The sequence below is a fragment of the Heptranchias perlo genome, chromosome 17, assembly GCF_035084215.1.
Source record: "Heptranchias perlo isolate sHepPer1 chromosome 17, sHepPer1.hap1, whole genome shotgun sequence".
Taxonomy (NCBI): domain Eukaryota; kingdom Metazoa; phylum Chordata; class Chondrichthyes; order Hexanchiformes; family Hexanchidae; genus Heptranchias; species Heptranchias perlo.
The window spans coordinates 425,642-451,703 of NC_090341.1; the positions used below are offsets into that span (position 1 = coordinate 425,642).

At 47.3% G+C, this 26,062-nt stretch overlaps 1 protein-coding gene across 3 annotated transcripts in view; it reads left to right on the forward strand.

Annotated features, from left to right (window-relative positions):
* The window catches only part of LOC137333952 (scm-like with four MBT domains protein 1), a 103,651-nt gene that overhangs the window by 68,225 nt on the left and 9,364 nt on the right, over positions 1-26,062 (forward strand). For all 3 annotated transcript variants that reach the window (XM_067998303.1, XM_067998305.1, XM_067998304.1), the window contains 7 exons: positions 3,999-4,125; positions 5,094-5,207; positions 5,423-5,465; positions 7,982-8,046; positions 11,242-11,381; positions 15,501-15,610; positions 15,699-15,874. In XM_067998303.1, coding sequence (XP_067854404.1) covers positions 3,999-4,125; positions 5,094-5,207; positions 5,423-5,465; positions 7,982-8,046; positions 11,242-11,381; positions 15,501-15,610; positions 15,699-15,874 — 775 coding nt within the window. The remainder of the gene's footprint in view (positions 1-3,998; positions 4,126-5,093; positions 5,208-5,422; positions 5,466-7,981; positions 8,047-11,241; positions 11,382-15,500; positions 15,611-15,698; positions 15,875-26,062) is intronic.

The window sequence follows — 26,062 nt, forward strand, 5'->3', positions numbered from 1 at the left end:
CCCCACCAGCGAAAAAAAGTTATCTGTTTTTAATACAACTGGTCGTTCTCTCTCTCTCTCTCTGCCTTGCTGGTCTCTCTCTCTCTGTCTTTGTGATTTGACCCTTTGTTTATTCAGTCACCCTATTACAGAAAGGATATTGTTAAACTAGTGCAGAAAAGATTTACTAGGATGCTACCGGGACTTGATGGTTTGACTTATAGGGAGAGGTTAGATAGACTGGGACTTTTTTCCCTGGAGAGTAGGAGGTTAAGGGGTGATCTTATAGAAGTCTATAAAATAATGAGGGGCATAGATAAGGTAGATAGTCAAAATCTTTTCCCAAAGGTAGGGGAGTCTATAACGAGGAGACATAGATTTAAGGTGAGAGGGGAGAGATACAAAAGGGTCCAGAGGGGCAATTTTTTCACTCAAAGGGTGGTGAGTGTCTGGAACGAGCTGCCAGAGGCAGTAGTAGAGGCGGGTACAATTTTGTCTTTTAAAAAGCATTTGGACAGTTACATGGGTAAGATGGGTATAGAGGGATATGGGCCAAGTGCAGGCAATTGGGACTAGCTTAGTGGTATAAACTGGGCGACATGGACATGTTGGGCCGAAGGGCCTGTTTCCATGTTGTAACTTCTATGATTCTATGATTCTATTCTTGGATGTAATGTTTCCAGGACTAACCTGTCTGAACACCATCCCCTCCTTTGATTGCTGTGAGTATCTCTCTGCCGAGGTGTGATAAAGGGCAGTTAGAAAGATTATCTATAATCACCAGGCATTGTTCTCTGACTATATATGCTGTGCCTTTATGGAACCCTTCACTCACCTAACGAAGGAGCAAAGCTCCAAAAGCTTGTGATTTCAAATAAAGCTGTTGGACTACAACCTGGTGTTGTGCAACTCCTTACCTTTGCCTTTTTAATAGCCTTATTAACCTGCATTGCCACTTTTAATGATTTATGTATTGGTTCCCCGAGATCCCTTTGCTCCTCTACCCCATTTGGACTCTTATTATCCAAGCAGTATTTTTTTTTTATTCGTTCATTGGATGTGGGCGTCGCTGGCAAGGCCGGCATTTATTGCCCATCCCTAATTGCCCTTGAGAAGGTGGTGGTGAGCCGCCTTCTTGAACCGCTGCAGTCCGTGTGGTGAAGGTTCTCCCACAGTGCTGTTAGGAAGGGAGTTCCAGGATTTTGACCCAGCGACGATGAAGGAACGGCAATATATTTCCAAGTCGGGATGGTGTGTGACTTGGAGGGGAATGTGCAGGTGGTGTTGTTCCCATGTGCCTGCTGCCTTCGTCCTTCTAGGTAGTAGAGGTCGTGGGTTTGGGAGGGGCTGTCGAAGAAGCCTTGGCGAGTTGCTGCAATGCATCCTGTGGATGGTACACACTGCAGCCACAGTGCACCGGTGGTGAAGGGAGTGAATGTTTTAAGGTGGTGGATGGGGTGCCAATCAAGCGGGCTGCTTTGTCCTGGATGGTGTCGAGCTTCTTGAGTGTTGTTGGAGCTGCACTCATCCAGGCAAGTGGAGAGTATTCCATCACACTCCTGACTTGTGCCTTGTGAATGGTGGAAAGGCTTTAGGGAGTCAGGAGGTGAGTCACTCGCCACAGAATACCCAGCCTCTGACCTGCTCTTGTATGCACAGTATTTATATGGCTGGTTCAGTTAAGTTCCTGGTCAATGGAGACCACCAGGATGTTGATGGTGGGGGATTCGGCGATGGTAATGCCATTGAATGTCAAGGGGAGGTGGTTAGACTCTCTCTTGTTGGAGATGGTCATTGCCTGGCACTTGTCTGGCACGAATGTTACTTGCCAGTTATCAGCCCAAGCCTGGATGTTGTCCAGGTCTTGCTGCATGCGGGCTCGGACTGCTTCATTATCTGAGGGGTTGTGAATGGAACTGAACACTGTGCAATCATCAGCGAACATCCCCATTTCCAATATAACAGAAAGAGTAGACAAGGGTAATGCAATAGATGTAATATATTTGGATTTTCAAAAGGCCTTCGATAAGGTACCGCATTGTAGACTCATGACTAAGGTCAGAGCACGTGCAGACAGGGGACAAAATGCACCACCTCACACTTTTCTATATTGAAATTTATTTGCCAATTACACGCCCATTCTGCAAGTTTATTAATGTCTTCTTGCATTTTAACGTATTCTTCCTTTGTATTAACTATACCGCCAAGTTCATGTCTTCTGCAAATTTTGAAATTGTACTTCTGATTCCCGAGTCCAAATCATTGATGTAAATTGTGAACTGCAGTGGTCCCAGCACCGATCCCTGTGGAACACCACTTCCCACCTTTTGCCTGTCTGAGTAGCTACCCTTAACCCCTACTTTCTGTTTTCTGTTTTGTATCCAGCTTGCTATCCATTCCGCTACTTGTCCCCTGTCTGCACGTGCTCTGACCTTAGTCATGAGTCCACAATGCGGTACCTTATCGAAGGCCTTTTGAAAATCCAAATATATTACATCTATTGCATTACCCTTGTCTACTCTTTCTGTTATATTGGAAACAGTTTCTCCTTATTTACTTTATCAAAACCCCTCATAATTTTGAACACCTCTCTTAAATCTCCCCTTAACCTCCTACTTTAAGGAGAACAATCCCAGCTTCTCCAGTCTCTCCACATAACTGCAGTCCCTTATCCCTGGTACCATTCAAGTAAATCTTTTCTGCACCCTCTCTAAGGCCTTCACATGGCCTTCACAGAATGGACACAATACTCCAGCTGAGGCCTAACCAGTGATATGTAAAGGTTTACCATAACTTCCTTGCTTTTGTAGTCTATGCCTCTATTTATAAAGCCAAGGATCGTGTATGCTTTTTTAACAACCTTCTCAACTTCAAAAATTTGTGTACACCCCCCAGGTCTCTCTGTCCCTGCACTCCATTTAAAATTGTAGCATTTTGTTTATATTGTTTGATGTTCCCCTTTATATGGGCACAGCATGACTTAATTGAAGGTGCAATAAATATATGATGCAATGCAGGTCAGAAGTGGGCTATTCGCTGATGATTGCACGGTGTTCATCTTCATTTGCAATTCCTCAGATAATGAAGCAGTCCGTGCCCACATGCAGCAAGACCTAGACAACATCCAGGCTTGGGCTGATAAGTGGCAAATGATATTCGTGCCACAGAATTGCTGGGTGACGGTCAGCCAGCTTAAACACCCACTCTCTCCCCTACCGTGGCTGCAGTGTGTACTACCTACAGGATTCACTGCAGCAACTCACCAACTCTTCTTCGACAGCACCTCCCAAGCCCACAACCTCCATCACCTAGAAGGACAGTGGTAGCTGGTGCATGGGAACATGCACTGTTGAGTAGAATGGGCCTATACTCTCTGGAGTTTAGAAGAACGAGAGGTGATCTCATTGAAACAATTAAGATCCTGAGGGGGCTTGACAGGGTAGATGCTGAGAGATTGTTTCCCCCTGGCTGGAGAGTCTAGAACTAGAGGGCATTGTCGCAGGATAAGGGATCGGTCATTTAAGACTGAGATGAGGAGGAATTTCTTCACTCAGAGGGTTGTGAATCTTTGGAATTCTCTAGCCCAGAGGGCTGTGGGTGCTCCATCGTTGAGTATATTCAAGGCTGAGATCGATAGATTTCTGGACTCTAGGGGAATCAAGGGATACGGGGATCGGGCGGGAAAGTGGAGTTGAGGTCGAAGATCAACCATGATCTTATTGAATGGCGGAGCAGGCTGGAGGGACCGTATGGCCTACTCCTGCTCCTACTTCTTATGTTCTTATGTTATGTTCTCAGCCATTAGATTGTACGATTACTTGGCCGGTTGTGGACTGAAACGCAATAACGGGTGGAAGGGGATTGGATGATCCAGACTCCTCCTCCTTCTCCTCTGTAGCAGTTGCCTTGGTAACAAGTGTGGCTGCACTTTGAGCCTCATCTGTTGGTTGTAAAATGGTGGGGACGTCTGGAGGCCGTGATTAGCCGCTGTAAAAATGCGAGTTCTGTTTCCCTTCCAGCCGCCTCTTGACCACGGACTGGAGGAGAACATGAAGCTGGAAGCAGCCAATCCGCTACATCCAGCAGAGATTTGCGTCGCCACAATTACCAAAGTTAAAGGCCACTGCATCTGGCTGCATCTGGAGGGTGAGGGCACTAATGTGGGGATTGGGGTCACACATGGTGGGCGGGAGGGGGAATTGGGGTCACACATGGTGGGCAGGAGGGGGAATTGGTGTCACACACGGTGTGGGGGAGGGAGGATTGGGGTCCCACACGGAGGGGGGTTTGGGGTCACACATGGGGTCTCCCATTGAGGGTGGGGATTGGAGGTGTGGGTCTCCCACTGAGGTGGGGGATTGGGGGTGTGGGTCTCCCGCTGGGGGGGATTGGTGGTGTGGGTCTCCCAATGGGGGGGAGGTGGGGTATTGGGGTGTGTGTCTCCCACTGGGGGGATTGGGGTTGTGGGTCACCTGCTGAGGTGGGGGGGTTGGGGTTGGGATTGGGGTTGGGGTCATGGGTCTCCCGCTGAGGGGGGGGGATTGCAGATGGTAGGTCGCCCGGTCAGGGGTGGGGATTGGAGGGGAGGGGTCTCCCGGTGAGGGGGGGATAGGGAGGAGGGGTCTCCCAGTGAGGGGGGGTTTGGGGGGGATATTTGGGAGGGGGGTGATGGCTTCCCGGCGAGGGGGGGGCTGGCGGGCCTCCCGGCGAGGGGGGGGACTGGCGAATGGGGGCGGGTCGGGGGGGGGGGGGGACTGGCGGGCCCTCCCGGTGAAGGGGGGGGGAATTGGGGGGAATTGGCGGGTCTCCCGGTGAAGGGGGGGGGATTGGCGAATGGGGGCGGGTCGGGGGTGATTGGCGGGCCCTCCCGGTGAAAGGGGGGGGATTGGCGGGCCCTCCCGGTGAAGGGGGGAGGGCAATTCTCCCTCCCCTCCCAGGGGCAATGTCCGACAGCCGATGGTGATTATCTCGGGGTTGTTGGTCTCGTTGTCTGTTCTGTTATTTTAGAGACTGGTTCTTCTGACTTTATTCAGGCATGGGAGCACTTACAGAAACAAATGACCAAACGAAAAGTTTAGATATTTTTATTTAATATATGTATAATTTATTGGCAGGTTCGAAGGATCCAATCCCAGAAATCATAGTACCCGCAGAATCAATGGAGATTTTCCCAGTCGGCTGGTGTGAGACCAATGGATTCTCCCTTCAGCCTCCACGGAAATTAATTGGTAATAATGAGCTCCCTTGTGGAACAATGGTCCGTCCTGTCAACATATTCATTAATTGTACAGTGTCACCGTGCTATGATCATGATTGGAATATTATTCTGTTGCATCTCCTTTCCTCATAACACTTCAATCTTTTAAATATGTTTCAGTTTTCTCTGAGGGGACATAGGGATTTTACCCTTTTAATAATCTTGGCCCATTTTTCTTTTCTGTAGTCACCAAGCACAAGAAGATCGCTGTGGTCCAGCCAGAGAAACAGTAAGTGGCTGACGAGATTAACAGTGAAGTGCTTCAAACTAATGTAACACTTGGGCCTTTAACAGGGGAACTATTTGAACTTTGGGATTGACATGTGCTGCCTGTCTTTTCCAATCCAGTTCAACAAGAACAACTTGGGAATGTGCAGAAATGTTGTTTCTTATCAGCAGCCCATCACACCCACTGTTTGGCAAGTGCAACAAACCAATAAATGCACTGCAACAATGATCCCAGTTTAGACCTTTCCAACGTACAATCCGGGGTACAACACCCTGAGATGGAATATTTTGTCCAGCTGCTTGAGAAGTCAGTCTAATGCCGAAACTGGTGTGAGCTGATTGGAGGATATCACCATTTAACAGTATCCACCACCAATGGCCCAAAAATTTCCTTTATTAGCCGAGGCATAGTATATAAGAGCAGGGAGGTTATCCTAGAACTGTATAAAACACTGGTTAGGCCACAGCTTGAGTACTGTGTACAGTTCTGGTCACCACATTACAGGAAAGATGTGATTGCACTAGAGAGGATACAGAGGAGATTTATGAGGATGTTGCCAAGGCTGGAGAATTTTAGCTATGGGGGAAGATTGGATAGGCTGGGGTTGTTTTCTTTGGAACAAAGGAAGCTGAGGGGAGATTTAATTGAGGTGTATAAAATTATGAGGGGCCCAGATAGAGTGGATAGGGAGGACCTATTTCCTTTAGCAGAGGGGTCAGTGACCAGGGGGCATAGATTTAAAATAATTGGTAGAAGGATTAGAGGGGAGCTGAGGAGAAATGTTTTCACCCAGAGGGTGGTGGGGGTCTGGAACTCACTGCCTGAAAGGGTGGTAGAGACAGAAACTCTCATCACATTTAAAAAGTACCTGGATGTGCACCTGAAGGTCTGTAACCTACAGGGCTACGGACCAAGTGCTGGAAATTGGGATTAAGCTGGATGGCTCTTTTTCGGCTGGCACGGACACGATGGGCCGAATGGCCTCCTTCTGTGCTGTAACTTTCTATGATTCTATGAAAATGCTTCCGTGATGTGAAAAAGGAAAAGGTTTAACCCCCAGGGTGCTGGATAACAAGAGTATACACAGTGATCAAATAAATTACTGCAAAAAAAAACACGATAAAATGGTTTAAATAACCTTTACTTTGGACCAGGAACAGGATAACAGAAACAGCAATTGTCAGCGCAAGTATGTTTAATTTTTCCTGTGGCAATACAGCCTCCTAAGGTCAGTGAGAGAGCTCGCGGTGTTTCCCGGGATTAGTTTAGGATTGACACAGGGCTATGGGGAGAGAGTGGGGCAGTGGGATTAGTTTGGGATTGATACAGGGCTATGGGGAGATAGCGGGGCAATGGGATTAGTTTGGGATTGATACAGGGCTATGGGGAGAGAGCGGGGCAGTGGGATTAGTTTGGGATTGATACTGGGCTATCGGGAGAGAACGGGGCAGTGGGATTAGTTTGGGATTGATACTGGGCTATCGGGAGAGAACGGGGCAGTGGGATTAGTTTGGGATTGATACTGGGCTATCGGGAGAGAACGGGGCAGTGGGATTAGTTTGGGATTGATACTGGGCTATCGGGAGAGAACGGGGCAGTGGGATTAGTTTGGGATTGATACTGGGCTATCGGGAGAGAACGGGGCAGTGGGATTAGTTTGGGATTGATACTGGGCTATCGGGAGAGAACGGGGCAGTGGGATTAGTTTGGGATTGATACTGGGCTATCGGGAGAGAACGGGGCAGTGGGATTAGTTTGGGATTGATACTGGGCTATCGGGAGAGAACGGGGCAGTGTGAAGTAGGGCAGGAGTGCAGTCTGTGTTTTGTTTATATCTGTCTGTAAACAGCCCTCATTGGGTCCCAGTTGATTGACTTGACACCTTAGGTTTGTGAGATGTTGATTTATGTAAGGCTGCCACTACAAGAGGAGAAACGGTCAGTCTCCAGGTGTGCGTTGTACCAGAATCAGTAGGTCCTGATTGAAGCAGATGCTGGGTGTTATTGCTGAGCAGCATTTCCAAGCCATTGTGTCGTTGTTCCTTGTTTGGCAGTTAGCCTAAAGCTGCCTGAATTTGGGGATAAATATGGCAAGCATTTCCCGTTCTTGTACTTGTCTGCAGTGAGATGCGTTCATTGTTTGTCCTGCAGCAACACCTCACGGATATTTCATGTACAAGTTCAAGCTTCTGTGACTAGGAAGCAGGCGCTTGCCTGTGATGGCTGAGTTTTGAAATGAACATCAGTAAAATTATGTAAGTAGCCTGACCCAGGAGTCATTAGCAGTTGTTAAAGGGAAGGGGCTAGGCGTTTGGGCGGTGTTGGAGTATGGTGTATGGAACTGGCATCAAACTGGAGTCTGAAATGGGACAAAAATTTCTCCAAACTAATTATCTGGTTTAATGCTGAAAGAATATCTAGTTACGTGTTGTGTTGGCCATGCAAAGTTGAGTTTCGGTGTTCTGAATCTGTTGTGTTTTGGAAGGAGAATGAATGTGCTTTCGCTGTGTATTGTAGAGTGAACACTCCAAGAGTCTCTGGGTTCAAGAATCAAGACTTCATTTTCTCACTGCCCGATTCAGGTAAGAGACTCTGCTTCTTATCGTGTTGGTCAGATGAAGACCATTCTAAGCACCTCAGGCTTGAAGTCACTTGTGGGAGTAGTTTATGGGCCCCCTAACAGTAACCACACTGTAGGACAGGGTATACAGGAAGAAATAATGGGGGCTTGTGAGAAAGGAACAGCGATCTACAAATAGATTGGAAGAATCTGACAAAGGTGGCTTGGAAGATGAGTTCATAGAGTGCTTTCGGGACAGTTTCTTAGAGCAGCACGTTCTAGAGCTAACCAGAGAGCAGGCTATTCTAGATCCAGTAACGTATAATGAGACAGGATTAATTAATGACTTAATTGTAAAGGAGCCTCTCGGTAGCAGCGATCACAATATGATTGAATTTCACATTCAGTTTGAGGGAGAGAAGAGTAAGTCTAAGACTAGTGTTTTATACTTAATGTAACTCCTCTATTCAAGAAAGGAAGGAGACAGAAAGCAGGAAATTACAGGCCAGTCAGCTTAACATCTGTCATAGGGAAAATGCTAGAGTCTATTATTAAGGAGGTTATAGCAGGGCACTTAGAAAATCTCAATGCAATCAGGCAGAGTCAACACAGCTTTGTGAAAGGGAAATCGTGTTTAACGAATTTATTAGAGTTCTTTGAGGAAGTAACAAGCAACGTGGATAAAGGGGATCCTGTGGATGTGGTGTACTTGGATTTCCAGAAGGCTTTTGACAAGGTGCCACATCAAAGGCTACTACACAAAATAAGAGCTCATAGCGAAGGGGGTAACATATTAGCATGGATAAAGGATTGGTTAGCTAACAGGAAACAGAGAGTAGGCATAAATGGGTCATTTTCAGGTTGGCAAGATGTAACGAGTGGAGTGCCACAGGGATCAGTGCTTGGGCCTCAACTATTTACAATCTATATCAATGACTTGGATGAAGGGACTGAATGTATGGTTGCTAAATTTGCTGATGACACAAAGGTAGGTAGGAAAGTAAGTTGTGAAGAGGACATAAGGAGTCTGCAAAGGGATATAGAAAGGTTAAGTGAGTGGGCAAAAATTTGACAGATGGAATATAATGTGGGCAAATGTGAACTTGTCCACTTTGGCAGGACGAATAGAAAAGCAGTATATTTAAATGGAGAGAGATTGCAGAACTCTGAAGTACAGAGAGATCTGGGTGTCATAGTACATGAATCACAAAAAGTTAGTATGCAGGTACAGCAAGTGATTAGGAAGGCAAATGGAATGTTGTCATTTATTGCAAGGGGAATGGAATATGAAAGTAGAGATATTTTACTACAGTTGTACAGGGCATTGGTGAGACCACATCTAGAATACTGTGTGCAGTTTTGGTCTCCTTATTTAAGAAAGGACATAATTGCTTTGGAGGTGGTTCAGAGAAGGTTCATTCGACTGATTCCTGGGATGAGGGGGTTATCTTATGAGGAAAGGTTGGACAAGTTGGGCCTGTATACACTGGAGTTTAGAAGAATGAGAGGTGATCTTATTGAAACATATAAGATCCTGAGGGGACTGGAAGGGGTAGATGCTGAGGGGATGTTTCCCTTGTGGGAGAGTCTAGAACTAGGGGCCACAGTTTAAAAATAAGGGGTCTCCCATTTAAGACGGAGATGAGGAGAAATTTTTTCTCTGAGGGTTGTGAGTCTGTGGAACTCCCTTCCCCAGAGAGCGGTGGAGGCAGGGTCATTGAATATTTTTAAGGCTGAGTTAGATAGATTCCTGATTAACAAGGGAGCCAAAGGTTATAGTAGGTAGATGGGAAAGTAGGGTTGAGGTCGCAATCAGATCAGCCATGATCTTATGAAATGGCAGAGCAGGCTCGAGGGGCCGAATGGCCTAATCCTGCTCTTAGGAACATAGGAACAGGAGTAGGCCATTCAGCCCCTCGTGCCTGCTCTGCCATTTGATAAGATCATGGCTGATCTGTGATCTAACTCCATATACCTGCCTTTGGCCCATATCCCTTAATACCTTTGGTTGACAAAAAGCTATCTATCTCACATTTAAATTTAGCAATTGAGCTAGTATCAATTGCCGTTTGCAGAAGAGAGTTCCAAACTTCTACCACCCTTTGTGTGTAGAAATGTTTTCTAATCTCGCTCCTGAAAGGTCTGGCTCTAATTTTTAGACTGTGTTCGTAGGCTCTCCCTTCTTACACTGACTGCTGGAATTCTTCATTCCTGTATTTTATAGTATGGTGACACTTGTTTGCTCTCCCAGTATGATGCCAGTGTGGGGCAGTGTGACAGGGTAAATGAGATAGAGACGTACAGAGCTCATGGGGGGTTTGTGCAGGTCATGGATGGAAGATGACACAGTGGGAAATATTCAAACGAGAGAGGATTAGAGTACAGAGTAAACAAGCTGGAGCTCCTTGGAAGAGTAAACAAATTAAAATTAATGTGAGACTTAAAGAAAGGCTAATAATACAAAAGAAAATCAAGCTGAATATATAGAGGGGAAGAAAAATTAAAAAGAGAAAGAATAAAGATTGGCAGCAAGCATAAAGGGAAATAGCAAAGCATTTTATAAACAGAATAATAAAAGAAAGGGGTCGGGCTGAGAAGAGGTGACAAAGGAAATCTTGTGAAGGATGAAGGAATGGCAGAGACCACAAACCACACTGCTATAAAGCCCACAGTCAAATCATCCCGCTCATACTGTCTGGGTTATAGAATCATAGAATTTGACTGCACAGAAGGAGGCCATTCGGCCCATCGTGCCTGTACCAGCTCTTTGAAAGAGTTATCCAATCAGTCTCACTCCCCTACTCTTTCCCCATAGCCTTGCAAATTTTTCCTTTTGGAGGAATTATCCAATTCCCTTTTGAAATTTATTATTGAATCTGCTTCCACCGCCCTTTCAGGCAGTGCATTCCAGATCATAACAACTCGCTGTGTAAAGATATTTCCTCATGTCGCCTCTGATTCTTTTGCCGATCACCTTAAATCTGTGTCCTCCAGTTACCGATCCTTCTGCCACTGGAAACAGTTTCTCCTTATTTACTTTATCAAAACCGCCCCTCCCCACCCCTTTCCCCGCTGCCCCTCCCAGCCCACTCCCGGCCCCCTCCCCACACCCTCCCCCTCCCAGGCTCCTCCCGGCCCCCTTCCCACCTCCCTTTAAATATCAGGGCCCCTGTGTTTCCATTCTGTGGGAGTCTGATTGCTCCTTTCGTTGTTCTAGGCTTGAGTAATGCAAGATATTGCTGCCCTAAGATCTACTTCAATCACCGCTGCTTCTCAGGACCGCATCTGAACAAAGGGCGAATCACCGAGCTCCCACAGTCGGTGGGACCTGGGAACTGCCTTCTGGTTCTGAAAGAGGTTTGGATTGTCTTCCTGTCTGTCTTTCTTTAATTTGAAGTAGTGTTTCCACAAATACTTGTTCTGTACAATGGACCAGTGCCTCTGCAAAACATAGAACAGAAGAATCATAGAACGTTATGGCACAGAAGGAGGCCGTTCAGCCCATCGTGTCTACTCTGGCCCAAAAAAGAGCTATCCAGATTAGTCCCATTTTCCAACGCTTTGTCCTGTAGGTTTCGGCACTTCAAGTACACATCCAAGTACTTCTTTAAATGAGTTGAGGGTTTCTGTCTCTACCACCCTCTCAGGCAGTGAGTTTCAGACCCCCACCACCCTCGGTGAGAAAATTTCTCCTCAGCTCCCCTCTAATCCTTCTACTAATTACTTTAAATCTATGCCCCCTGGTCATTGACCCCTCTGCTAAAGGAAATAGGTCCTCCCTATCCACTCTATCTGGTCCTGTCATATTTTTATACACCACAATTAAATCACCCCTCAGCCTCCTTTGTTCCAAAGAAAACAACCCCAGCCTATCCAATCTTTTCTCATAGCTAAAATTCTCCAGCCCGGGTAACATCCTCGTAAATCTCCTCTGTACCCTCTCTAGTGCAATCATATCTTTCCTGTAATGTGGTGACCAGAACTGTACACAGTTCTCAAGCTGTGGCCTAACCAATGTTCTTTACAGTTTTAGCATAATTTCCCTGCTCTTTTATTCAGTGCCTTGGCTAGTAAAGGAAAGTATCCCATATGCCTTTTTAACCACCTTATCTACCTGTCCTGCTACCTTCAGGGATCTGTGGACATGTACTCCAAGGTCCCTCTGTTCCTCTACACCTCTCAGTGTCCTCCCATTTATTGTGTATTCCCTTGTCTTGTTTGACCTCCCCAAATGCATTACCTCACAATTCTCTGGATTGAATTCCATTTGCCACTTTTCTGCCCACCTGACCAGTCCATTGATATCTTCCTGCAGTCTACAGCTTTCCTCCTCACTATCAACCATGCGGCCAATTTTTGTATCATCTGCAAACGTCATGATCATGCCCCCTACATTCAAGTCCAAATCATCAATATATACCACAAAAAGCAAGATCATCTGAAAGCATTTCACATACAATGAATTAATTTGAAGTGCAGTCCCCATCAGTCTACTCTCAATCATCAGCAAAGTGATGGAAGGTGCCGTCGACAGTGCTATCAAGCGGCACTTACTCACCAATAACCTGCTCACTGATGCTCAGTTTGGGTTCTACCAGGACCACTCGGCTCCAGACCTCATTACAGCCTTGATCCAAACATGGACAAAAGAGCTGAATTCCAGAGGTGAGGTGAGGTGAGAGTGACTGCCCTTGACGTCAAGGCAGCATTTGACCGAGTGTGGCACCAAGGAGCCCCAGTAAAATTGAAGTCAGTGGAAATCAGGGGGAAAACTCTCCAGTGGCTGGAGTCATATCTAGCACAAAGGAAGATGGTAGTGGTTGTTGGAGGCCAATCATCTCAGCCCCAGGACATTGCTGCAGGAGTTCCTCAGGGCAGTGTCCTAGGCCCAACCATCTTCAGTGCTTCATCAAGGACCTTCCCTCCATTATAAGGTCAGAAATGGGGATGTTCGCTGATGATTGCACAGTGATCAGTTCCATTCGCAACCCCTCAAATAATGAAGCAGTCTGAGCCCGCATGCAGCAAGACCTGGACAACATCCAGGCTTGGGCTCATAAGTGGCAAGTAACCTTCGCGCCAGACAAGTGCCAGGCAATGACCATCTCCAACAAGAGAGAGTCTAACCACCTCCCCTTGACATTCAACGGCATTACCATCGCCGAATCCCCCATCATCAACATCCTGGGGGTCACCATTGACCAGAAACTTAACTGGACCAGCCATATAAATACTGTGGCTACAAGAGCAGGTCAGAGGCTGGGTATTCTGCGGCGAGTGACTCCCCAAAGCCTTTCCACCATCTACAAGGCACAAGTCAGGAGTGTGATGGAATACTCTCCACTTGCCTGGATGAGTGCAGCTCCAACAACACTCAAGAAGCTCGACACCATCCAGGACAAAGCAGCCTGCTTGATTGGCACCCCATCGACCACCCTAAACATTCACTCCCTTCACCGGCGCACAGTGGCTGCAGTGTGTACCATCCACAGGATGCACTGCAGCAACTCGCCAAGGCTTCTTCGACAGCACCTCCCAAACCCGCGACCTCTACCACCTAGAAGGACAAGGGCAGCAGGTACATGGGAACAACACCACCTGCACGTTCCCCTCCAAGTCACACACCATCCCGACTTCGAAATATATCGCCGTTCCTTCATCGTCGCTGGGTCAAAATCCTGGAACTCCCTAACAGCACTGTGGGAGAACCTTCACCACACGGACTGCAGCGGTTCAAGAAGGCGGCTCACCACCACCTTCTCAAGGGCAATTAGGGATGGGCAATAAATGCCGGCCTCGCCAGCGACGCCCACATCCCATGAACGAATAAAAAAAAAGTCACTGTTATGTAGACAACGAAAGCAGCTAATTTGCACACAGCAAGATCTCAATCAGTTCAGTGAGATGAATTGACCAGTTAAATGCAGCGCACCCTCACTACTGACCCTCCGACAGTGCAGCGCTCCCTCACTACTGACCCTCCGACAGTGCAGCGCTCCCTCACTACTGACCCTCCGGCGGTGCAGCGCTCCCTCAGTACTGACCCTCCGGCGGTGCAGCGCTCCCTCAGTACTGACCCTCCGGCGGTGCAGCGCTCCCTCAGTACTGACCCTCCGACGGTGCAGCGCTCCCTCAGTACTGACCCTCCGACAGTGCAGCGCTCCCTCAGTACTGACCCTCCGACAGTGCAGCGCTCCCTCAGTACTGACCCTCCGACAGTGCAGCGCTCCCTCAGTACTGACCCTCCGGCGGTGCAGCGCTCCCTCAGTACTGACCCTCCGGTGGTGCAGCGCTCCCTCAGTACTGACCCTCCGGCGGTGCGGCGCTCCCTCAGTACTGACCCTCCGACAGTGCAGCGCTCCCTCAGTACTGACCCTCCGACAGTGCAGCGCTCCCTCAGTACTGACCCTCCGGTGGTGCAGCGCTCCCTCAGTACTGACCCTCCGACAGTGCAGCGCTCCCTCAGTACTGACCCTCCGACAGTGCAGCGCTCCCTCAGTACTGACCCTCCGGCGGTGCAGCGCTCCCTCAGTACTGACCCTCCGGCGGTGCACTGGTGTGACAGCCTGGATTATGTGGTTAAATCTCTGCTGCTTTGGATTACGTGCCTAAATCATAAACTGGGTCTTGAATTCACAACCTTTCGACACCAGGTGAGAGCACTATCCACGAAACCAAGTTTATCCATCGCCTTCTCTCTCTTTCATGCTTTTGTAAAGTCCCCTCTTGATTGACTCCATTCCGGGCCGGAAACCCCAAATTGCTGCAGTTTCACTGATGGAGATTAAGCCTCCTGCTTCCCCATGTGTCTCGGGAAAAGAACATAGAAAAGTGCAGAACCAGACAATATTCTGCACTCCATCCCGGAATCTAATCCCCATCAAATCCCCACTCTCCCTCAAACATCCATAAACACCAACCGGCCTGTTTCCATCTGTAATTTCTTTGCATCCCCATGTGTGAGCGTGTGTGTTCCCCCTCCCCCACCCTGTCGTTCCCGTTCCCCCTCCCCCACCCTGTCATGTTCCCCCCCCCCTCCCCGTTCCCCCTCCCCCACCCTGTCATGTTCCCCCCCCCCCCTCCCCGTTCCCCCTCCCCCACCCTGTCATGTTCCCCCCCCTCCCCGTTCCCCCTCCCCCACCCTGTCGTGTTCCCCACCCCCCTCCCCGTTCCCCCTCCCCCACCCTGTCGTGTTCCCCCCCCCCCTCCCCGTTCCCCCTCCCCCACCCTGTCGTGTTCCCCACCCCCCACTCTGTCGGTCGTGTTCCCCCCCCACCCAACCTCACTCTGTCTCTCTGGCACAGACCTCCTGCTTTTTCTTTTTTCTGAATTTATTTGCAGAATTCCCCGTCTCATCCCCTATCTGCAAACACCCCAGAGATACACTGAAGGTGCTTGGAATGTAAAGCTATGTTTGAAGGTTCATTCTGTTTCAGCTTGTATACTGAGACTGGTTTGCGTTTTTCCTTTCTGCAGGTTCTCTCTCTGTTAACTAATGCAGCTTACAAGCCAAGTCGTGTCCTTCGAGAACTGCAGTTGGATCAGAGACGATCACCGCAGGGATTCGGAGAGACTCTTAAAGTAAAGTAAGGATTTGAAAGCTGTCACTCACTGACTCTTGCTGATGAAGCCTCTAATGCCAGGTGCTGAGATGGATGCATTGTTTCACTGTAGGTACAAAGGGAGATGTTACCGTGCCACAGTTGAGGTTGTAACAACAATTGACCAGGTTGCCAGTTTTTGCCGGAGAACCTGCATTAAGCTGGAGTGTTGCCCAAACCTGTTTGGTCCCATCATGGTGCTGGAGAAGTGTCCAGAGAACTGCTCGCTACTGACCAAAACCAAATACAGTGAGTACTCCATCAGCGCTGTGCGCCTAGTTATACACTAAATAAAAAGGTGTATTTTATCATCACTTTCTCCACCTCCCAAGCCAAACAGCACAAACTCCATAGCTACTGCCCATTGCTTCGTGTGACCAAACACGAGGTGCCTCTTCTCTGTTCAGTGATTAAGCACAATAATCATATTAGAAAATGGTTAATGGTGGTGGTCTGTGTGTGAATACGTCGGGCTGTGTTGGATGTGGGTGCAGTGAGGGTGAGGGAGGTGGATGTGGGTGCAGTGAGTGCGAGGGAGGTGGATGTGGGTGCAGTGAGTGCGAGGGAGGTGGATGTGGGTGCAGTGAGTGTGAGGGAGGTGGATGTGGGTGCAGTGAGTGCGAGGGAGGTGGATGTGGGTGCAGTGAGTGCGAGGGAGGTGGGTGCGGGTGCAGTGAGTGTGAGGGAGGTGGATGTGGGTGCAGTGAGGGTGAGGGAGGTGGATGTGGGTGCAGTGAGTGTGAGGGAGGTGGATGTGGGTGCAGTGAGTGCGAGGGAGGTGGATGTGGGTGCAGTGAGTGCGAGGGAGGTGGATGTGGGTGCAGTGAGTGTGAGGGAGGTGGATGTGGGTGCAGTGAGTGCGAGGGAGGTGGATGTGGGTGCAGTGAGTGCGAGGGAGGTGGGTGCGGGTGCAGTGAGTGAGAGGGAGGTGGATGTGGGTGCAGTGAGTGCGAGGGAGGTGGATGTGGGTGCAGTGAGTGTGAGGGAGGCGGATGTGGGTGCAGTGAGTGTGAGGGAGGTGGATGTGGGTGCAGTGAGTGTGAGGGAGGTGGATGTGGGTGCAGTGAGTGCGAGGGAGGTGGATGTGGGTGCAGTGAGTGCGAGGGAGGTGGATGTGGGTGCAGTGAGTGCGAGGGAGGTGGATGTGGGTGCAGTGAGTGCGAGGGAGGTGGATGTGGGTGCAGTGAGTGCGAGGGAGGTGGATGTGGGTGCAGTGAGTGCGAGGGAGGTGGATGTGGGTGCAGTGAGTGCGAGGGAGGTGGATGTGGGTGCAGTGAGTGTGAGGGAGGTGGATGTGGGTGCAGTGAGTGCGAGGGAGGTGGATGTGGGTGCAGTGAGTGCGAGGGAGGTGGATGTGGGTGCAGTGAGTGCGAGGGAGGTGGATGTGGGTGCAGTGAGTGTGAGGGAGGTGGATGTGGCTGCAGTGAGTGTGAGGGAGGTGGATGTGGCTGCAGTGAGTGTGAGGGAGGTGGAGGTGGATGTGGCTGCAGTGAGTGTGAGGGAGGTGGAGGTGGATGTGGGTGCAGTGAGTGTGAGGGAGGTGGGTGTGGGTGCAGTGAGTGCGAGGGAGGTGGGTGTGGGTGCAGTGAGTGTGAGGGAGGTGGGTGTGGGTGCAGTGAGTACGAGGGAGGTGGATAGAATTATAGAATGGTTACAGCACAGATGGAGGCCATTCAGCCCATCGAGGCCATGCCAGCTCTTTGTAAGAGCAATCCAGTTAGTCCCACTCCCCCGTTCTTTCCCCGTAGCCCTGCAAATATTTTCCCTTCAAATATTGATCCAATTACTTTTTGAAAGCCACGATTGAATCTGCCTCCACCACCCTTTCAGATAGTGCATTCCAGATCATAACCACTCGCTGCCTAAAAAAGTTTTTCCTCATGTTCTTTTACCAATCATCTTAAATCTGTGTCCTCTGGTTCTTGACCCTTCTGCCAATGGGAACAGTTTCTCTCTATCTACTCTGTTTAGACCCTTCATGATTTTGAATACCTCTATCAAATCTCCTCTCAACCTTCTCTGCTCTAAGGAGAACAACCCCAGCTTCTCCAGTCTCTCCACATAACTGAAGTCCCTTATCCCTGGAATCATTCTAGTAAATCTTTTCTGCACCCTCTCTAAGGCCTTCACATCTTTCCTAAAGTGCGATGTACAGAATTGGACACAATACTCCAGCTGTGGCCAAACCAGTGTTTTATAAAGGTTCAAAATAACTTCCTTGCTTTTGTACTCTATGCCTCTATTTATAAAGCCTGGGATGCCGTATGCTTTTTTAACTGCTTTCTCAACCTATCCTGCCACCTTTAAAGATTTGTGCACATATACCCCCAGGTCTCTCTGTTCCTGCACCCCCTTTAGGATTGTACCATTTAGTTTATATTGTCTTTCCTCATTCTTCCTGCCAAAATGTATCACTTCGCATTTCTCTATATTAATCTGCCATGTGACCGCCTACTCCACCAGCCTGTCTATATCCTCTTGAAGTCTATCACTTTCCTTCTCACTGTTTACTACACATCCAAGTTTTGTGTCATCTGCATATTTGGAAATTGTGCCCTGTACACCCAAGTCCAACTCATTAATATATATCAAGAAAAGCAATGGTCCCAGCACCTCTGGAGAACACCACTGTACACCTCCCTCCGGTCCGAAAAACAACCGTTCACAACTACTCTCTGTTTCCTGTCTCTTAGCCAATTTCATATCCATGCTGCCACTGCCCCTTTTATTCCATGGGCTTCAATTTTGCTGACAAACCTATTATGCTGCACTTTATCAAACACCTTTTGAAAGTCCATGTACACATCAACTGCAATGCCCTCATCAACCTTCGCTGTTACCTCATCAATCATGTTAGTTAAACACAGTTTGCCTTTTACAGATTCGTGCTGGCTTTCCTTAATTAATTCACACTTGTCCAAGTGACTGTTAATTTTGTCCCAGATTATCATTTCTAAAAGTTTCCCCACTACTGAGGTTAAACTGACTGGCCTGTAGTTGCCGGGTTTATCCTTACACCCTTTTTTGAACAAGGGTGTAACATTTGCAATTCTCTAGTCCTCTGGCACCATCCCCATATCTAAGGAACATTGGAAGATTATGGCCAGTACCTCCGCAGTTTCCACCCTTACTTCCCTCAGCAACCTAGGATGCATCCCATCCGGACCGGGTGACTTATCTACTTTAAGTACAGCCAGCCTTTCTAGCACCTCCTCTTTATCAATTTTTAGATCATCCAGTATCTCAACTACCTCCTCTTCTACTGTGACTTTGGCAGCACCTTCCTTGGTAAAGACAGATGCAAAGTACTCATTTAGTACCTCAGCCATGCCCTCTGCCTCATGCGTAGATCTCCTTTTTGGTCCCTAATCGGCCCCACCCCTCCTCTTACTACTTGTTTACTATTTATATGCCTACAGAAGACTTTTGGATTCCCTTTTATGTTAGCTGAAGTCTATTCTCATACTCTCTCTCTTTGCCCCTCTTATTTCCTTTTTCACTTCTCCTCTTTACTTTCTATATTCAACCTGGTTCTCATTTGTATTATCAACCTGACATCTGTCATACGCCCCCTTTTTCTGCTTCATCTTACTCCCTGTCTCTTTTGTCATCCAGGGGGCTCTAGCTTTAGTTGCCCTACCTTTCCCCCTTGTGGGAATGTACCTAGACTGTACCCGAACCATCTCCTTTTTAAAGGCTGCCCATTGTTCGATTACAGTTTTGCCTGCCAATCTTTGATTCCAATTTACCCGGGCCAGATCCGTTCTCAACCCACTGAAATTGGCCCTCCTCCAATTAAGTATTTTTACTCTATATTGCTCCTTGTCCTTTTCCATAACTAATCTAAACCTCATGATACTGTGATCACTGTTTCCTAAATGTTCCCCCACTGACACTTGCTCCACTTGACCCACTTCATTTCCCAGAACCAGATCTAGCAATGCCTCCTTCCTCGTTTGGCCGGAAACATACTGATCAAGAAAGTTCCCCTGAACACACTTCAGAAATTCCTTTCCCTCTTTGCCCTTTACACTGAGAACATAAGAAATAGAAGCAGCTGCAGGCCATTCGGCCCCTCGAGCCTGCTCCGCCATTCAATCAGATCATGGCTGATCTTCGACCTCAACTCCACTTTCCCGCCCAATCCCCATATCCCTTGATTCCCTTAGTGTCCAAAAATCTATCGATCTCAGTCTTGAATCTATTCAACGACTAAGCATCCACAGTCCTCTGGGGTAGAGGACACAAAGAGTCTGCAAAGGGATATAGACAGGTGAAGTGAGTGGCCAAGAAGGTGGGATAAGAGGCTTGTCCTATGAGGAGAGATTGGATAGAATGGGCCTATACTGTTTGGCGTTTAGAAGAATGAGAGGTGATCTCATTGAAACATATAAGATTCTGAGAGTGCTTGACATGGTAGATGCTGAGAGGATGTTTCCCCTGGCTGAAGAGTGAAGAATTAGGGGACATAATCTCAGGATAAGAAGTCGGACATTTAGGACATAAGAGCATAAGAAATAGGTGCAGGAGTAGGGCATACGGCTCCTCGAGCCTGCTCCGCCATTCATTCAGGTCATGGATGATCTTCAACCTCAACTCCACTTACCTGCCCGATCCCCATATCCCTTGATTCCCTTAGTGTCCAAAAATCTATCCATCTCAGCCTTGAGTATACTCAACGACTCGGCATCCACAGCCCTCTGGGATAGAGAATTACAAAGATTCACAACCCTCTGAGTGAAGGAATTCTTCCTCATCTCAGTCTTAAATGGCCGACCCCTTATCCCGAGACTATCCTCCCTATTCAGTCTATCTAGTCCCGTCATAATTTTATATACCTCAATTAAATCTCCCCTCAGCTTCCTTTGTTCTAAAGAAAACAACCCCAGCCTATCCAATCTTTTCTCATAGCTAAAATTCTCCAGCCCTGACAACATCCTCGTAAATCTCCACTGTACCCTCTCTAGTGCAATCACATCTTTCTCGTAATGTGGTGACCAGAACTGTACGCAGTACTCAAGCTGTGGCCCAACCAATGTTTTATACAGTTCATTATAAGCTCCCTGCCCTTATATTCTATGCCTCGGCTAATAAAGGAAAGTATCCCTTTTGACTTTTTAACCTCTTTATCTACCTGTCCTGCTTCAGGGATCTGTGGACATGTACTCCAAGATCCCTTTGATCCTCTACACCTCTCAGTATCCTCCCATTTATTGTGTACTCCCTTGCCTTGTTAATAAAGGATAAGATCAGTACAAAGTAGGAAAGGAACTTGGCTCAGAAGATCAAGATGTAGAATCAGTTTGGGTGGAGCCAAGAAACAGCAAGGGGCAGAAAACATTGGTGGGAGTTGTTTATTGGCCACCAAACAGTAGTGGTGATGTAGGGCACGGTATAAAGCAGGAAATTAGAAGTGCCTGTAACAAGGGAAATACAGTAATCATGGGGGACTTAAATCTACATATAGATTGGGCAAACCAAATTAGCACTAATACTGTGGAGGACGAATTCCTGGAATGTATACGAGATGGTTTTATAGATCAGTATGTTAAGGAACCAACTGGGGAACAGGTTATTTTAGATCTAGTATTGTGCAATGCGAAAGGGTTAATTAATAATCTTGTTGTAAAGGAGCCCTTAGGGAAGAGTGAAAATAATATGATAGAATTCTTCATTAAGTTTGAAAGTGATGTAGTTCAATCTGAAACTAGGGTCTTAAATCTAAACAAAGGAAACTACGAAGGTGTGAGGCACAAGTTGGCTGTGGTTGATTGGGGAACGACATTAAAAGGTATGATGGTAGACAGGCAATGGCTGGCATTTAAAGAATTAATACATAATTTGCAACAAATATATATTCCTTTAAGGTATAAAAACCCAACAGGAAAAGTGGTCCAACCGTGGCTAACAGGAGAAATTAAAGATAGTGTTAAATCAAAGAAAGAGGCAGATAAAGTTGCCAGAAAAAGCCTGAGGATTGGGAGCATTTTAGAATTCAGCAAAGGACCAAGAAATTGATAAAGAGGGAAAATAGAATATGGGAGTAAACTAGCGAGAAACATAAAAACAGATTGTAAAAGCTTCTATAGGTATGTAAAAAGGAAAAGACTGGCAAAGGCAAATGTGGGTCCCTTACAGATAGAGATGGGAGAATTTATAATGGGGAATAAGGAAATGGCAGAGAAATTAAACTAATACTTTGTATCTGTCTTCACGGAAAACGACACAAGAAACCTCCCAGAAATACTAGAGAACCAAGGGTCTGGCAAGAATGAGGAACTGAAAGAAATGAGTATTAGTAAAAAAAATAGTACCAGAGAAATTAATGGGACTGAAAGTCGATAAATCCCAAGGAGCTGATGATCTACATCCCAGGGTTTTGAAAGAGGTGGCTGTAGACATAGTGGATGCATTGGTTGTCATCTTCCAAAATTCTATAGATTCTGGAATGGTTTCTGCAGATTGGAGGGTGGCAAATGTAACCCCACTATTTAATAAAGGAGGGAGAGAGAAAACAGGGAACTACAGACCTGTTAGCCTGACATCAGTAGTAGGGAAAATCCCAGAGTTTATTATAAAGGATGTGATAACAGGACACTTAGAAAATAATAATAGGATTTGGCAGAGTTAACATGGATTTATGAAAGGGAAATCATGTTTGGCAAACCTATTGGAATTCTTTGAGGATGTAACTAGTAAAATAGATAAGGGGGAACCAGTGGATGTGGTGTATTTGGATTTTCAGAAAGCTTTCAATAAGGTCCCACACAGGAGGTTGGTGAACAAAGTTAGAGCACATGGAATTGGGGGTAATATACTGGCATGGATTGAGAATTGGTTAACAGACAGAAAACAGAGTAGGAATAAACGGATCTTTTTCAGGTTGGCAGACTATGACTAGTGGGGTATCGCAGGGATTGGTGCTTGGGCCCCAGCTAGTCACAATCTATATCAATGATTTGGATGAGGGGACCAAATGTAATATTTCCAAGTTTGCTGATGACACAAAACTAGGTGGGAATGTGAGTTGTGAGGAGGATGCAAAGAGGCTTCAAGGGGATATAGACAGGCTAAGAGAGTGGGCAAGAACATGGCAGATGGAATATAATGTAGAAAAATGTGAAGTTAACCACTTTGGTAGGAAAAACAGAAATGTCGAGTATTATAAATGGTGAGCGATTGGGAAATATTGATGTTCGAAGGGACCTGGGTGTCCTTGTACTTGCGTCACTAAAAGCTAACATGCAGGTGCAGCAAGCAATTAGGAAGCCAAATGGGATGTTGGCCTTTATTGCAAGAGGATTTGAGTACAGGAATAAAGATGTCTTACTGCAATTACATAGGGCCTTGGTGAGACTGCACTTGGAGTATTGTGTACAATTTTGGTCTCCTTACCCAAGAAAGGATATACATGCCATAGAGGGAGTGCAACGAAGGGTCACCAGACTGATTCCTGGGATGGCAGGATTGTCATATAAGGAGAGATTGAGTAGACTAGGCCTGTATTCTCTAGAGTTTAAAAGAATGAGAGGTGATCTCATTGAAACATACAAAATTCTGACAGGGCTCGACAGGGTAGATGCAGGGAGGATGTTTCCCCTGGCTGGAGAGTCCAGAACCAGGGGGCACAGTCTCAGAATAAAGGGGTAGGCCATTTAGGACTGAGATGAGGAGAGATTTCTTCACTCAGAGTGGTCAATCTTTGGAATTCTCTACCCCAGAGGGCTGTGGAGGCTCAGTCATTGAGTACATTCAAAACAGAGATCGATAGATTTCTAGATATTAAAGGCATCAAAGGATATGGGGATAGTGCAGGAAAATGGTGTTGAGATAGAAGATCAGCCATGATCTTGTTGAATGGTGGAGCTGGCTCGAGGGACCGGATGGCCTACTCCTGCTCCTTTTTCTTATGTTCTAATGCATTACCTCACACTTCTCTGGATTGAATTCCATTTTCCACTTTGCTGCCTACCTGACCAGTCCATTGATATCTTCCTGCAGTCTACAGCTTTCCTCCTCACTATCAACCACATGGCCATCTGCAAACTTCTTGATCAAGCCCCCCACATTCAAGGGGGCTCCTTGTCCCAGGAATTAATCCAGTGAACCTTTGTTGCACCGCCTCCAAGACAAGTATATCCTTCCTTAGGTAAGGAGACCAAAACTGTACACAGTACTCCAGGTGTTGTCTCACCAAAGCCATGTATAATTACAGCAAGACTTCCTTACTCTTGTACTCCAACCCCCTTGCAATAAAGACCAACATACCATTTGCCTTCCTAATTGCTTGCTGAACCTGCATGCTAACTTTCTGTGTTTCACGTACAAGGACACCCAAATCCCTCTGAACACCAACATAGTGGGGTACCACAGGGATCAGTGCTTGGGCCCCAGTTATTCACAATATATATCAATGATTTGGATGAGGGAACTAAATGTAACATTTCCAAGTTTGCAAACGATACAAAGCTGGGGTGGAATGTGAGCTGTGAGGAGGATGCAAAGAGGATCCAATGTGATTTAGACAAGTTGGGTGAGTGGGCAAGAACATGGCAGATGCAGTATAACGTGGATAAATGTGAGGTTATCCACTTTGGTTGTAAAAACAGAAAAGCAGATTATTATCTGAATGGTGATAGATCGGGAAAACGGGAGGTGCTACGAGACCTGTGTGTCCTTGTACACCAGTCGCTGAAAGCGAGCATTCAGGTGCAGCAAGCAGTTAGGAAGGCGAATGGCATGTTGGCCTTCATCGCAAGAGGATTTGAGTACAGGAGCAGCGATGTCTTACTGCAGTTGTACGGGGCCTTGGTGAGACCACATCTGGAGTATTGTGTGCAGTTTTGGTCTCCTTATCTGAGGAAGGATGTCCTTGCCATGGAGGGAGTGCAACACAGGTTTACCAGACTGATTCCTGGGATGACAGGACTGACGTATGAGGAGAGATTGGGTCGACTAGGCCTATATTCACTAGAGTTTAGAAGAATGAGAGGTGATCTCATCAAAACATATAAAATTCTAACAGGACGAGACAGACTAGATGCAGGGAGGATGTTCCCGATGGCTGGGGAGTCCAGAACCAGGGGTCACAGTCTCAGGATATGGGGTATGCCATTTAGGACCGAGATGAGGAGAAATTTCTTCACTCAGAGGGTGGTGAACCTGTGGAATTCTCTACCACAGAAGGCAGTGGAGGCCAAGTCATTAGATGTATTCAAGAAGGAGATAGATATATTTCTTAATGCTAAAGGGATCAAGGGATATGGGGAAAAAGCGGGAACAGGGTACTGAGTTAGACGATCAGCCATGATCACTTTGAATGGCGGAGAAGGGCCGAATGGCCTACTCTTGCTCCTATTTTCTATGTTTCTATTTAATAGTTTCTCACCATTTAAAAAATATTCTGTTTTTCTATTCTTCCTACCAAAATAAATAACTTCACATTTCCCCACATTCCTCCCTCGCTCCTGAAACTCTGACCGCAGGACCTCATATCTTTCCTATGTTGTTGGTTCCCACATGGACCATGACTTCTGGCTGTTCCCCTTCCCTCCGCAGAATGTTCAGCACCCTCTCTGTGATGTCCTTTACCCTGGCACCAGGGAGGCAACACACCATGTGGGACACACCTCGACGGTTACAGAAACGCCTGTCTGTCCCCCTGACTATCGAATCCCCTATGAGTACTGCATTTCCACATTTCACTGTGCCCCCTGTGCAGTCCTTTGCCCCATGGTGCCATGCTCAGGACTGCACTCCTTCGAGGTGTCGTCACCCTCACTGGTAATTCAGTGCTGAATACTGGTTTGAGAGTGTCACACACCCAGACTGATTCCTGCACTGTCCGCCTCTTCCTACCATTTCCGATGGCCACCCTATCCTGAACTCTCTGTGGCTGTGGGGTGACCACCTCCTGGAACACACGATCCAGGAAACCTTCAGCCTCCCTCATGCTCTGCAGTGACTCCAGCCGCCCCTCAAGCTCAGAAACCCTCGGCTTGAGCTCGAGCAACTGGAGGCATTTCCTGCACACGTGGCCCTCCCGGACACGCAAGCGTCCTGAAGTTCCCACAAGGTGCAGGAATTGCAGGCAATGGGCCTCAGTTGCCCGTCCATTATATTTACAAACATTTTTTTTCCAACTCCCTTTACTCGATTATTATTAATTTACTTACTGTTTACTTACCCCGATAATCTACACTTTTATTCCGGGTCTCTCAGAGCTCCTCCTCTCTTCACTGTGACCTCACATTGATATCACTCTGTCTGTTCTTCGTGAACAGGGAAAGGGCTCCTCCCCTGGTGCTCAGCACTGCTCCTCTTCACTCCGCTCTGCTCCCACTTGTGTACTGATACCTGGGGCTGTAATCAGTGGGGTAGGAGGTGGGTGTGGGCGTGGGTGTGAGTGTAATGATTGTGAAGGTATAATTAACACAG